We start from the raw sequence: 14,376 nt of genomic DNA, 5'->3' as shown, positions 1-14,376 counted from the left end.
CTGCCGCCTGCACAGCTCTGCAGAATTTAAGAATTTCTTGCGGTCCATCTACACCGTGGGTTCAGGATGTGACCCCTTTAAAGTGCTCGAACCCGGAGCCTCCCGAACTTAAGTTAGGGGTGTGGGTTGTAGTGCTCTCTGCTGGCAGTGACTGTCACAGCTGCGGACCAATGGGCATCCTTGTGGTCACACTACGCTGGAGGGACAGTTTTCCAATTCAGTTTTGTTCCTTTTTATTATTTTTTTTCTCGAGGGCGGGAGGGTGGGGGAGGAAGGGGGCGCGTGGTTTTCCCATCTCATCCTCGGAGGAGGGGCAGGAGCATCCTGGGCAGCCAATCAGGGACCGGCTGGGGGGTGCTTTGAAGAAGTTTGGGGGAAAAAAAGTTTGGAAAAGTTTCTATAATACCGAGGGGGCGTCCAGAGGGAGGCGGCAGCGGTGGAGGAGGGGGCGTCTGAGAGAAGGGGAGGGAGGGAGGCACCGGCGAAGATACGACAGCCTCCTGCTCTGCCCCCCTCCCTCCAGACCCGGACCCCGGGGCTCTGGCCGGATCCATGGGGGCAGCGAGCTGCGAGGATGAGGAGCTGGAATTCAAGTTGGTGTTCGGGGAGGAAAAGGAGGCCCCCCCACTGGGCGCGGGGGGGTCAGGGGAAGGTTAGTGCGGGGCGGGGACGGGGTCTTGGGGTCAGTGAAGAAGGGCATGGGGATTTTAGGGCAGTGTGTGGGAGGGGGCGGGGGGAGGGGGGAGGGAGGCGGGGGTCAGAGGCTGAAGGGAGCTCGGGGGTCTGCAGAGGTGAGGCTGGGGGCCCGGGCAGCACTTTCTCCTTTTTAGGTTGTGAGTGGGGTGGGGGTGGGGGTGCCGCTGGCTGCGCGCCGCCTCTCGTTCTCCGCTGAACCGACTGTCACAGGGATGAGGGGCGACCGGGTGCTGCGCTCCGGAGGGCGCGGGGCGCGACCCTGGGGACCGGAGGTGGGCTCCACAGCCTGCCTCTTGCGGGCCGAGTCCGGGGTCCGCAGGTCGCTGGCTGGGGGCTGGAGGCGCTCTGGGGCCTCGCCGGGGTGCCCCTCCCCCTCCCCCGTCTGGCCGCAATGAGAGGCAGATGGCGGGGATTGAGCCGGGGGCGGCTGCCGCCGCTCGCACGGAATCCGCGTATCCCGCGCCCCCTCCCGCCTCCCCTCCTTGGCTCGGCACGCGGCACCCCTCGGCTGCGCCCCCGCCCCCAATGGGGGGGAGCGAGGGAGGAGTCACCTTTCCTCGTCACCACTGCCCCGGTGCCCCCCCCCAACGTTGCGATGGCAACTGGGGCTCCTGCCAGCGCCGTTTGGGGGTTTGGGAACCGCTGCTAATTGGGTTCATGTGTGAGTCGCCCCCAGCCCAGCCCAGCGCCTCTCTAAGCACGCCTCCAGGCCTTGCTCCAGCCCGTCTCCACCACCTCCTACACCTTAAGAGCCACTTGGTCCGGTATCCCAGGTCCCAGGCTCTCCCAGAGGGCATAGGCCTAGCACAACCGACCGAATGCCTCCACCTTCTCAAACCCAACTTGGCTTTGTCTTTGTGTCTCAGAAGGACACCCCACACCCGCCTTCTTGTTGAGGAGGGGTGGTATAGCAACACTTGGGGGTTGACCATTCAGGGAACCTAGACATCTCACCTGCTTCTCTCTCCCCCCCCCCTCTTTCCTGTGGCATCCTTCCTTCTGCTCCCCCCCTCGCCATTTTGACAGAACTGGACTCAGAGGACACCCCAACATGCTGCCGTCTGGCTCTGGGGGAGCCCCCTCCCTATGGTGCTGCCCCTATTGGCATCCCCCGCCCTCCACCCCCACGGCCTGGCATGCACTCACCACCACCTCGCCCGGCCCCCTCGCCTGGCACCTGGGAGAGCCAGCCTGCCCGGTCAGTGAGGCTGGGGGTGCCAGGAGGAAGCTCTGGGGGGGCGGGGGGAACACGTGTTCTCGAATGCCCCAGCATCCGCATCACCTCCATCTCCCCCACACCTGACCCACCAGCCACTCTAGAAGACAACCCCGATGCCTGGGGGGATGGCTCCCCCAGGGAGTATCCTCCACCAGAAGGTTTTGGGGGCTATCGGGAGGCTGGGGGTCCCGGTGGGGGCTCTTTCTTCAGCCCAAGCCCTGGCAGCAGCAGCCTGTCCTCCTGGAGCTTCTTCTCTGATGCCTCTGATGAGGCCGCCCTGTATGCCGCCTGCGATGAGGTCGAGTCTGAGCTCAATGAGGCGGCCTCCCGCTTTGGCCTGGGCTCTCCACTGCCCTCACCCCGGGCATCCCCCAGGCCATGGACCCCTGACGATCCCTGGAGTCTGTATGGCCCCAGCCCTGGAGGCCGAGGGCCAGAGGATAGCTGGTTACTCCTCAGTGCTCCTGGGCCCAGCCCAGCCTCGCCAAGGCCTGCCTCTCCATGTGGAAAGCGGCGCTATTCCAGCTCGGGAACCCCATCTTCAGCCTCCCCAGCTCTGTCCCGCAGAGGCAGCCTGGGAGAGGAAGGTTCGGAGCCACCTCCACCACCCCCATTGCCTTTGGCCCGGGATCCCAGTTCCCCTGGCCCCTTTGACTACGTGGGGGCCCCGCCAGCTGAGAGCATCCCCCAGAAGACCCGGAGGACTTCCAGTGAGCAGGCAGTGGCCCTGCCTCGGGCTGAAGAGCCTGCCCCCTGCAACGGGAAGCTGCCTTCAGGACCAGAAGAGACCCCGGCTCCTGGGGGGCCTCGGAAGGAGGTGGCCAGCATGGACTACCTGGCAGTGCCCTCCCCACTGGCTTGGTCTAAGGCCCGGATTGGGGGTCACAGCCCCATCTTCAGGTGAGAGTCACTCTTGGCCTCCCACTGTCCTCAATCATCCACATTTGGAGCAGGAGGGTCAGGATGAAGAAAGGTTCTAGTTCTGTGCCCTTGGCATTTCCACAGAGGATTTGCAGCTGGCATGGCTGCTGCCATTACCCCACTTTAGAGAAAGGGAGAAAAGCACCCCTTTCAGACAAGTCACAAAAGGAGAGTCTCTCCCCGTGGACCAATTAGAACCACCCCTCTTCCCTGGGGGGTGGGGAGGGGCGTTTTAGATATTCTCTATCCCCAGCTCTCTGTACACAGAAAGTAGGCTAGAGTTCAGCTGTCAGCCAGGTAGCAGTAAATCCCACTTCTATAGCCATCTCTAGGGCTGACTTGTGACTGAAGTGCTGGGCTGGCAAGAGAGCTTACATGGATGGACGGGAACCTGTTTTGTCATGTGTGACCCAGGTTTGAACCTGGCCTCCACTGCACTGAGGGAAGCTTCTGCGTAGGGCTGTCTTTCCCTCTCCGCCTCTATCTCTGTTTCTCTCTTTTTCTGTCTGAAAGAATTGGAGTGGAGCAGTGAAACCCCAGCAAAGGCAAAAGAAAGAGAAAGAAAGAAAAAAGTCACTTCTAACATGAATAAAAAGCATGTATTCACAGGTCAACTGGTCCATATGAAAGTTCTGGGGGCTAGGCAGTAGCACAGCAGGTTAAGCACGCACATGGTGTGAAGCGCAAGGACCAGTGTAAGGATCAGGATTCGAACCCCCTACTCCCCACCTGCAAGGGCGTTGCTTCACAGGCGTTGAAGCAGGTCTGCAGGTGTCTTTCTCTCCTCCACTATGTCTTCCCCTCCTCTCGATTTTTCTCTGTCCTATCCAACAACAGCAATAGCAACAATAACAAGGACAACAAAATGGGGAAAATGGCCTCCAGGAGCAGCACTGAGCTCCAGCAATAATCCTAGAGGAAAAAACAGACAAACAAACAAGAAACGAATGCAAGCAGTTCTTATGGTTTTCTACTCCCTTTTGCCCTAAAAACAAAAAGCCCTATTTCAACAATCCTAATTGTGATGGAGCTGGCTCCATTTGGGTGTTCCCTGAAGAAAGAAACTCCCAGACTTGCTTCCGTGGGTTCCCAAAGAACAGGACTTCATTACATACCTTCAGTGCTGTAGCTACCTGGGCTAAGTCATTTCTCATTGCGGTATAGTGGGCATCTTCATAAGATTCGGCAGCATTCTTGTCCTCTGATAGTCTGCCCTTCCTTCACTATGATCACAAAAAAGTGTCTCTAGACAGGGCCAGATACATCCTGGGAGCCATGAGCAGTTGTGATCCCTTGGCCAAGGGAATGGGCCTTCTACTTCTTCTTCTTCTTCTTCTTCTTCTTCTTCTTCTTCTTCTTCTTCTTCTTCTTCTTCTTCTTCTTCCTCTTCTTCTTCTAGCGTTTGCCCTTCTTCCGTAGCCAGTCAACAGCATCAGGTTGAAAGCTGTCAGGAGCTGCTTGTTGCTGGCTTTGAAAGTGACTGGGATCCATGTGGATTCAGTCGGCTAGGAAGGATCGTCAGTTTCCCCAATGAATGGGTACTCACGGGATGCACCACGAGAAGGTCGATCCAATGCATCCCGGAATGGGCCTTTGGGAGCTAGATATAAGAATGTTGGCTTGCATACCCCTGGCCACCTGGAACTGGCCTGTTCAGCTCTGACTAGAGAAAAAGGCACAGCCTGGGGTCATGGTGTCCCGAGTCACACAGCATTTCTATGGAGGGGTTCACTGTCAAGGTCTTTCCCGTTCTTGAAGTGGTGTGTGTTTATGTATGTCCATGTTATTTATTGGATAGAGACAGAGAAACTGAAAGGGGAGGTAGAGATAGAGAGGGAATGAGAGAGGGGCCAGGTGGTGATGCACCTGGTTAAGTACACACATTACTGTATGCAAGGATCTGAGTTCAAGCCCCCGGTCCCCAGCTGCAGAGGAAAAACTTCAAAAGTGGTGAATCAGGGCTGTCTCTCTCTCTCTCTTTCTCTCTCTCCCTTCCCTTTCAAATTTTCAAATTCCAATAAATAAAGATAATTTATTTTAAAAGTGAGAGGGAATGAGAAATACTTGCAGCACTGCTTCATCACTTCTGAAGTTTCCCACTGTAGTTGAGGACTGGGGGTTTGAACCGAGGTACTTGCACATGGTAACATGCACACTTTCTCAGGTGGGCCACCACCCTACCCCTGAAGTGTTGTTTCATTACTTGAATCCTCCCCTCTAAGTCTGGAAATTAAGTTGAGCTAGGGGTTCTTCTGTATCCAGGTAAACCCTTGGCACCCCAAGTCCTGTGTTCAGAGCTGGGAAGCAGAGACTCAAGTCTGATGTCATCTCCCACATCCTAGTCCCCTTCAGTCCCTTGGCTTTTCTTGCCTGTGTGCTTTTGGTTGAGAATCCATTGCTTTATCCACTGCACCCCTCCTAGACCACGCTGGTGTGCTTTTGGACTTCTTGATTTATACCACGTACTCTTTCCTCTCATTCTTACTCCCTTTCTCCCTCTTCTGAGGGAGCTAGGTCCCAGTGCTGTGGTGATAAGCTCTCTTCTCTCCTCCCAGGACCTCTGCCTTACCCCCTCTGGACTGGCCCCTGCCCAGCCAGTATGAGCAGCTGGAGCTGCGGATTGAAGTGCAGCCCAGAGCCCACCACCGGGCCCACTATGAGACTGAGGGTAGCAGGGGAGCTGTCAAAGCTGCTCCTGGCGGCCACCCCGTTGTCAAGGTAAGGGGCAGGGTGGCGGAAGGCAACCCTGATAGGCTTCCTCTTCTCCATCCTACATCCCTGCAGATGAGCACCAGCTATGTGGACCCATGGCACTGCCCTTTCCCACACTCCCTCTCAGCTATGACCCTGCAGGCAGCCTCCGGGAAAGGCTGGGCTTGGGGGAGGAAGGGTGCACTCGAGGACCCGGATATACTTTCTCTTCCTCTGTCTGTCCCTCCCCCCTCCCCCTACTCATCCCATGGGACACCAGCCTCCAGTCTGTGCTGGAAAATGGTGGCCTGCCAGATGCAGGGGGAGGGGAGGGGTTAGGCTGAGGCCAAAGTTCACTGGGAATTCGGTGTCTCTCTGTTGATTTGGCCCCGTCTCTTTGGAAAGATTTTCCCCTTTGCCCAGTGCAGTTTGGGTCTTCAGCCAAAAATAGCACTGGGAACTCCAGGTCACATTTTCTCCACAACTGGTGCCCAGTCCCCCCCCCCCCCCCAGGGAATCTCTGTCAGGATATCCTTTATCTTTCTCCATCCTCACTCAGGGATGGATAAAGGCTGAGACAACAGGCAGTTATGAGTGGCCTCTGTCTTCCTCTGCCAGCTCCTAGGCTACAGCGAGAAGCCACTGACCCTACAGATGTTCATTGGCACTGCAGATGAACGGAATCTTCGGCCTCATGCCTTTTATCAGGTGCACCGCATCACGGGCAAGATGGTGGCCACAGCCAGCTATGAAGCTGTGGTCAGTGGTACCAAGGTGCTGGAGATGACACTGCTTCCTGAGAACAACATGGCTGCCAAGTAGGGCCCCACTCTGCTTCCTCTCAGACTTCAGGCCTACTCTTACTCCCCTGGACCTAAACTAGCTCATACCCTCTTTTGAGAAGAGTTAGGCTTCCTCCCTAGGAGCCAGTCTCAGGCCTTCTCACCATCCAGAAAACTTGTAGGGTGAGGAAGATACTATAATGGTCATGCAAACAGACTATCTTGCTTGAGGTTCCAAGGTCCTGGTTTCAACCCAATACAGGATCATAAACAAGGGTTGAACAGTGCTCTGGTAGAATGGAAGAAAGAACAAGACAAGACTTGGGGCCTGGAGCTTTTAGAAGAGTCCTACCTGGGCTAAAATAACTCCTCTTGTTCCCCCCAGAAAAGACCTTGTAGCACTTTGACTAGAAGGTAGAGGCTTCCATTTTTGGGGGGTTGGGGTTAGGGTGGACTTCACCATTCTTGCCTGCCTTCTGTTCTTTGTCTTCAGCATTGACTGTGCTGGGATCCTGAAGCTTCGGAATTCAGACATTGAGCTGCGAAAGGGTGAGACAGACATCGGGCGGAAGAACACGCGTGTGCGGCTGGTGTTCCGGGTACACGTGCCCCAGGGCAGCGGGAAGGTCGTCTCAGTGCAGACAGCTTCAGTGCCCATCGAATGCTGTGAGCAAAACGGCCTTGTACCACCTCTCTGCCCCTTGCACCCTCTGTCCCCCACCCCATGTATGAGTGTGTATGGCAGGAAGTCTGCCTGACATGGTACCGTGTGCTCTGTCAGTCTGGGTAACCAGCAAGGAAACAATTCAGCCCTCAACTCCATAATGGGCTTGGTGGGGGGTAGTGTTGTGATTTTTTTCCCTGCTGAAGACTGTCTCTGGGCTGAACTGGAGTGACTCTATCCTTCATCTTCCCTGGGTGACCCTGACCACTTGCTGGGGTGGCTTTCTGGTCTATCTTGCTTATATCTGACTCTGCCCAGGAGCTGTTCCTTACATCTTCTGAATGATCCCAGAGGCACTGTTGGTTCTCTTGTGTATATGCAAGTGAGGAGGGCTCTTTGGGGTCCCTGTGGTGGTCACTCTGTGGAGGCTGGGGCAGAGGAGGCTTTGCACATCCTGCTCAGTCTTCCCTGCACCGCCCGACAGCCCAGCGCTCAGCCCAGGAGCTGCCTCAGGTGGAGGCCTACAGCCCCAGTGCCTGCTCTGTGAGGGGAGGGGAGGAACTTGTGCTGACTGGATCCAACTTCCTGCCAGACTCCAAGGTGGTGTTCATCGAAAGAGGCCCTGGTGAGTAGCCACTGGGTAGGTCAGGCTTGAAAGGGACAGGTGAAAGATCTGTGCACGCATAGTCACTGAGCTAGCTAGTTGAGCCTCCATTTCTGCATCTGTAAAATGGGACAGACAGACTTTTCCTTTTTGTGTTGTCTGCTTTCCACAGATATGACAGAAATGTTCAGGATGGGACTGAGGAGTGAGCTCAGCCCACTAGAGCTCAGAACATGCATGCCTAAGGCCACAGAGGCCACAAGTTCAATCCTTGCTGCTGCCTATGCCAAGACTGAACAGTGCTCTGGTCTCTCTCCTAAAATAAATCTTTTGAAAAGTTTTTTTTAAAAGATCTTTAAGAAACCTTTTAAAAAGATGCTCAGGATGGTGAGCAAATTTAAGAAATTTACATACTAGTCACCAAAGAGGAGTCCTTTTGTTTGTGGATAAGGTTTATCGAGACAAGGGAGGAGGGGAGTGGGAGCACTAAGGAGTTCAGGTGTATCCGCGATCTGAACGTTTGGCTTTCCTAGCGTACCCATCCAAATCCTCCACCCTGCCCTCAAGTCTAGCACCCTGGGGCCACGTCAGAGCTGATTCAGAGGTTCTGGGTCATGAGACTAGCGGTTTCATCTTCCTTCAAGTTAGGATGTTTTCCTGGACTTGTAATCCCTCTCTGCCTTGACCAGCCCATGGGGGGGAGTAGGGGTGGGGGTTAAGGGGGGACATGGGCGAGGGCTGGGCCATCACTGTCTTGGGAAGCTGCTTAGTGGTGTGGGGAGGGTTCAAGAGCTTTATCTGTCACCGAGTCTCTTCAGTCCCTGGGCTAGCTCTGTCACTTCTCTTGGTCTCAGCTTGGGAATGGTTGGTTGGACGTCTTGCCTCTTGTGTTTAATTGAGTGAAGATGTGGTGGATTCCTCTACGCTTCATCAGGAAGCAAGTGTCAGGGGTTGATGTATGTGGTGGTTGGGGGGGGGGGTAGAGGTGGGCTGAGCCCTTTGTTCTTCTGGCACAGATGGAAAGCTGCAGTGGGAGGAAGAGGCCACAGTGAACCGGCTGCAGAGCAACGAGGTACCCACATGATCACGGGAGCCATCCCAGCAGTAGGTGGGAGAAAGCAGGACATACTCCTCTGAGGACCCTGTGCCTGGCTGTGACCAACCTAACCCCCTCTGCAGGAGGCCCCCTCTAGAAACAGGCTCCTCTCTAGGAATTGGCCTGGCTCTCTAGGAAACAGGAAATCCCCTGGAGGCGGTGGTTTGTGTCCCTGGAAGGGCTGGTCTGAGGCTATATGTCCCTTTGGTCCCCACCTCATTTTCTGCTCTTCCTCAGGCCACTCTGACCCTGACAGTCCCCGAGTACAGCAACAAGCGGGTGTCCCGGCCTGTCCAGGTCTACTTCTATGTCTCCAATGGGAGGAGGAAGCGCAGTCCTACCCAGAGTTTCAAGTTCCTGCCGGGTGCGCCCCAGGACAGCCTGTGGGCGGTGAGGGTGGGGTGGGGTGGAGCAGCAGGGACCTGGGGCATAGGGGTGCAGTGTCCTCACACGGAGGGGCCAAGAGATGGACAGGCAAGTGGTCGGAGGGTTGTGCAGTAGGGGAAATGCCAGACCTCTCACTGTGTGTCCTCTTGGTGTTTCTCCCCTCCCCGCAGTGATCTTTAAGGAGGAGCCCCTGCCAGACTCATCTCTCCGGGGCTTCCCATCAGCACCGGGTCCCCCCTTTAGCACCGACATGGACTTCTCACCTCCCAGGCCCCCTTACCCCTCCTACCCCCATGAAGACCCTGCTTACGAAACTCCTTACCTGTCAGAAGGCTTCCACTATGGCACACCCCCTCTCTACCCCCAGACAGGGCCCCCACCTTCCTATAGACCTGGCCTGCGGATGTTCCCTGAAACTGGGGCTTCCACAGGCTGTGCCCGACCATCTGCACCCCCCTTTCTTCCCCGACCCTTCCCGAGTGATCCCTATGGAGGAAGAGGCTCCCCCTTCCCCCTGGGGCTGCCATTCCCTCCCCCGGCCCCCTTTAGGCCTTCATCCCCACCGCTCGAAGGCTCCTTCCCTCCCCAGAGTGGCGTTCACCCCCCACCAGCAGAGGGATACAATGAAGTAGGGCCAAGCTACGCTCCTGGAGAGGGGGCCTCAGAGCAGGAGAAGGCCAGGGGTGGCTACAGTGGTGGCGGAGGCGGTGGCGGCTTCCGAGATAGTGTACCTATCCAGGGAATCACGCTGGAGGAAGGTGGGTCGGGGGCTTCAAGTGTGAGCATGTGTGAGGGGTGAGCATGTGTGAGGGGAGCTTGCTTGTCTCCTTTGCTGAGGGCTGAGGGCTGGGGCCTGGGTGCTAGAGACCCACACCCTGACTCTGGGCTGGTGGGCATGTGTCCCAGGCAGGAAGCTGGTGCATGTGGCCTCCTGAATCCAGTTATCATTTTGGAGGATACCTAGAGTCTCCACCTCACTCATTTGCCTGCCTCTGCCCTCTGCTCCCCCAAACTACAAAATCTCAGCATCAGAGCCGGCAACATCACATCGTGCACTGCTCCCTAATAGGCTCAACCCAGGCTTAAGCCTTACCTCCACTACACGGGAGGAAGCTTTGGGGCTGTGGTCTCTCTCTCTCCCTCCCTCTCTCTCTCTCTTTCTCTCCCTCTTTCTCCCTCTCCCTATCTCTTTTTTATCTCTCTCCCTCTCCCTCTCTCGCCCACTCCTCCTCCCTATCTCTCCCTCTCTCTCTCTCCCTATCTCTTTTTTTCCTCTCTCTCTCTCTCCCTCTCTCTGTCTCCCACTCCCCCTCCCTATCTCTATCTCTACCTCTCTCTCTCCCTCTCCCTATCTCTTTTTCTCTCTCTCCCTCTCTCTCCCTCTCCCGCTCTCTCTCTCCCACTCCCCCTCCCCCTCCCTATCTATATCTCTCCCTCTCCCTACCTCTGTTTTTTCCTCTCTCTCCCTCTCTCTCCCTCTCTCTCTCCCCCTCCCTATCTCTCTCTCCCTCTCCCTATCTCTTTTTTCTCTCTCTCTCCCTCTCCCTCTCTCTCCCACTCCCCCTCCCTATCTCTATCTCTACCTCTCTCTCTCTCTCCCTCTCCCTATCTCTTTTTCTCTCTCTTCCTCTCCCTCTCCCGCTCTCTCTCTCCCACTCCCCCTCCCTATCTTTTTTTCTCTCTCTCTCCCTTTCCCTCTCTCTCTCTCTCTCTCTCCCACTCCCTCTCCCTATCTCTATCTCTCCCTCTCTCTCTCTCCCTCTCCCTCTCTCCCACTCCCTCTCCCTATCTCTATCTCTCCCTCTCCCTCTCTCCCACTCCCTCTCCCTATCTCTCTCTCTCTCTCTCCCTCTCCCTCTCTCCCACTCCCTCTCTCTATCTCTATCTCTCCCTCTCTCTCTCTCTCCCTCTCCCTCTCTCCCACTCCCTCTCCCTATCTCTATCTCTCTCTCTCTCTCCCTCTCCCTCTCTCCCACTCCCTCTCTCTATCTCTATCTCTACCTCTCTCTCTCTCCCAGAGTTGGCCTTAAGCAGCGGAGCCCCACTAATGACCAAAACATAAATATGTCAGTCCATCTTAGGACTAGAAATACTTGCAAGATCATATAACCCAGGCTGGCAAAACAGCTTACTTGGGGGAGTCGGGTGATAGCGCATGTCGGGTTAAGCACATGTGGTGCAAAAAGGACTGGTGTAAGGATCCTGGTTCAAGTCCCCGTCTCCCCACCTGTAAGGGAGTTACTTCACAAGCGGTGAAGCAGATCTGCAGGTGTCTATCTTTCTCTCCCCCTCTGTCTTCCCCTCCTCTTTCCATTCCTCTCTGTCCTATCCAACAACAACAACATCAGTAACAGCAATAATAACTACAACAGTAAAACAACAAGGACAACAAAAGGAAACAAATAAATATTTAAAAATAATAAAAATTAAAAAATAGCTCATTTGGATAGTGCACTGCTTTGCCATGTGCAAGAGCCAGGTTCAAGCCTGGCCCTTACCATACTAAGCAGGAACATCAGTGCTGTGGTCTCTCTCTCTTTCTCTCTCTCTCCTTGCCTCTCTGTCTCTCTCTTTCACTCTTTCTATCTGAAAAAGTAACCACAAATAAATAAAACAGGTCATGCCACCTGGCGCCCTCAGTGTGTGAATCCAGGTGCTTCATTGCAGGTAGCGAGGGGTAGAGTCTTGTTGAGGTCCTGGTCAAGCCTGCTTCCTTGCCTCAGCTGCCCCGGAATGTGGTGCCTGTGGTCAGACTGGCGAGAAAGAGGTTTCCTTCTCTGCCTCCCCTCATCTTCCTGCTAGTTGCACCCACTCTGACCTGCTGACAGCGATTGTCCTGACATTACAGGCTCAGCCAGCAGAATAGGGCTGGGGGAGGAGGCATGGATGGAGTTGAGCAGGATTTGATTGGGAACAGATGTCGAGATAGTTCTTGGTACTAGAGAGATACCTCACTGGGCAGTGTGAGGGCTTTGCCATATATGTGACCCAGGTTTAAGCCCAAGCATGGCATGGTGGGCGCCATGGCAACAGAGGAAGCTCTGGTGCTGTCTCCATGAAAAACAAACAAAAAAAAGGTGGCTTGGAACAGTGAATCACACATGTACAAGGTCCCAGTAAAAGGATACATTGGGGAAATGAGGTCCATTAGAAGAGAAGACAGAAAAAAAAAATAAATAAAAAGAAGAGAAGACAGAGGGGGAGGAGCGTAGGTTTATCCTAGATTGAGGCCTCCCTAAAATGGATTGGAGTGGGAGGGGTTCTCTGAATAAAGAGGGGCTCCCAATCTCTCAACTGTCCCCCCCTTTACAGTGAGTGAGATCATTGGCCGAGACCTGAGTGGCTTCCCTGCACCCTCTGGAGAAGAGCCTCCTGCTTGAAGCGTCGCTGGCAGCTCTGCCCACGTCCCCTTCATCCTGGGGTGGTGGTTCCAGAAGCTTGGCTCAGTCTGGCTCCTTTTTCCCCAGATTCTGCCTCTTGTCTCCTTCCCACCCTCCCTTCCTCTAGCTGAGTCATGACCCCAGGCCTGGTGCTTCCTTGGACCACTGGAAGGGGTGGAGGCTGAGGCTGGTGGGGAGACTAAGGGAGTGGATTGTACACAGGCCATGGTGCTGGTGAGAGGGGGCGCTGTGGGGAGCAGGTCGACAGCAATAAACTACTCACTAACTCGCACTTTGGGCTCTAGAAGTCTTTGGAGAGAGCAATGGGATGGCTTCTTGCCCTGCCTAGTGGAGGTGGCAGGGGCCGGTGAGGAGGTGTGTGTGGGGGCCCCAGAAGCTTCCTAACTGGAGACTGGGAGTGGGGGCAGCTGAAGACCAATGCTAGGGTAGGCCTTTCCTCCCTGGGAATTCAGATTCCTTTCAGCGCTTCAAGATAGGACCTGGGAATTTGTATATCATCAAGTTCCTCTCTTGCTTCTTCCCAGATGATTCTGATTCATAGTCAGGGACAGAAAACCCCAGCCCAGTCCCTCTCTTGCCCTCATTTATTAAGGTTCAGAGAGGGAAAGGCATTGCCAGAGATCAGACAGCTAATACAGAGTAGGCTGAATGCAGGGCTCCTGGGCTCCTGCCTCAGCTCCTCCCTAGACACCATGCCCCACCAGACTGAGGCTCCTGAGACTGACCTCCCTGGAATGGGTTTGGGAGGAGGTGGTGAAGAAAGCTTGGCATTGCTCTTTTTCATTCTAGATTTTCCTATCCTTGGGGACTGGGAAACCATTCTAGAAAGATCTGTGCTTCAGTGACAGACTGTTGGAAGCCCAGAGACCTTCTCAGCAGCTGTGCCACCTGCTGGGATCTTGGGATGCTTAAAGGAGCTCCCCAGCATGCCCTGCCCGCAGGTATACCCACATACCACCCCTGACAGGCCTGGGCTGATAATCTCTGGTTGGGGGAGTCAGGCCTTGTCTGGCCTATTCTGTTGGGACCTACTCACAGGAGCCTCTGAGTACTGGAAATTGGAGTTGGCTAGATCCGGTCAGGGGGCTGTACCCAAAAGACGTCTGTCTTCCAGGTTGCTGGGGTCTCTCCAAGCCATGCCCAGTGGGTTCAGACAGGCCTGGTAAGCACTAATTCATCCAGAAGCTGGCTCTGAACTGGAGGACAAGAGAACCAGTGTGGAACACCCACCCCACTCCCTGCACCCCTTGCAGCTCTGTGATGAATTTCCTTTTTTTTAAACCTTTTTTTTGTTGCCCTTGTTGTTTTATTGTTGTAGTTATTATTGTTGTTGTTATTGATGTCATTGTTGTTGGATAGGACAGAAAGAAATCGAGAGAGGAGGGGAAGACAGAGAGGGGGAGAGAAAGATAGACACCTGCAGACCTGCTTCACTGCTTGTGAAGCAACTCCCCTGCAGGTGGGGAGCCGGGGGGCTCGAACCAGGATCCTTGCGCCTGTCCTTGCACTTTGCGCCACCTGCGCTTAACCTGCTGTGCTACCGCCCAACTCCCGAATTTCCATTCTCTTTTTGAATACATTTTTTCTGTGAACCAAACTGGTATCAGGAATTAGCTCTATGGACCTTGGCTACTTTTTCGGCATGTCCCAGAAGCCTGAGATGGGGGGGGGGGGGGCGGTGTCCTTGAAGTACCTGTGCCATATCCAGGAGTCTTGAGCTCTGTGCCAAGAACCTCTGAGAAAGGGTAAATTCTCTCTGAGTGAAAAAGCAGTAATGATGGGGACTCCCTGCCTCCCCAGGTCAACCATTTTATTTCTTTCCAGAGTATTTATTCATTTACTGCCTGACATTTGTTGAGTAGCTACTAAAGTGCCAGACAAGTTGGAGAATTGCTTAGCCTCAGGGGGCAACAGT

The 14,376-nt window shown here is 54.9% G+C and overlaps 1 protein-coding gene across 3 annotated transcripts; it reads left to right on the top strand.

The window, feature by feature from the left end:
- The first annotated feature begins 358 nt into the window (after positions 1-358).
- Positions 359-12,732, top strand: NFATC4 (nuclear factor of activated T cells 4). Of its 3 annotated transcripts, XM_060175276.1 has the most exons (11): positions 367-652; positions 1,723-1,894; positions 2,590-2,815; positions 5,392-5,554; positions 6,146-6,345; positions 6,803-6,975; positions 7,458-7,598; positions 8,594-8,649; positions 8,911-9,037; positions 9,231-9,818; positions 12,373-12,732. In XM_060175276.1, exons 1-11 carry the CDS (start codon positions 575-577, stop codon positions 12,438-12,440), a joined length of 1,992 nt encoding a protein of 663 aa, XP_060031259.1. In that variant the 5' UTR covers positions 367-574; the 3' UTR covers positions 12,441-12,732. The 3 variants fall into 3 exon arrangements, with proteins under 3 accessions (XP_007536269.1, XP_007536255.1, XP_060031259.1); XM_007536207.3 differs by having other exon boundaries at positions 359-652; positions 1,723-2,815; positions 9,231-9,491; XM_007536193.3 differs by having other exon boundaries at positions 361-652; positions 1,723-2,815.
- Positions 12,733-14,376: the final 1,644 nt, after the last annotated feature.

Source organism: Erinaceus europaeus, chromosome 16 (assembly GCF_950295315.1).
Source record: "Erinaceus europaeus chromosome 16, mEriEur2.1, whole genome shotgun sequence".
Lineage (NCBI taxonomy): Eukaryota > Metazoa > Chordata > Mammalia > Eulipotyphla > Erinaceidae > Erinaceus > Erinaceus europaeus.
The sequence above is the reverse complement of the archived record's forward strand: the minus strand, read 5'-3'. Positions and strand labels throughout refer to the sequence as shown.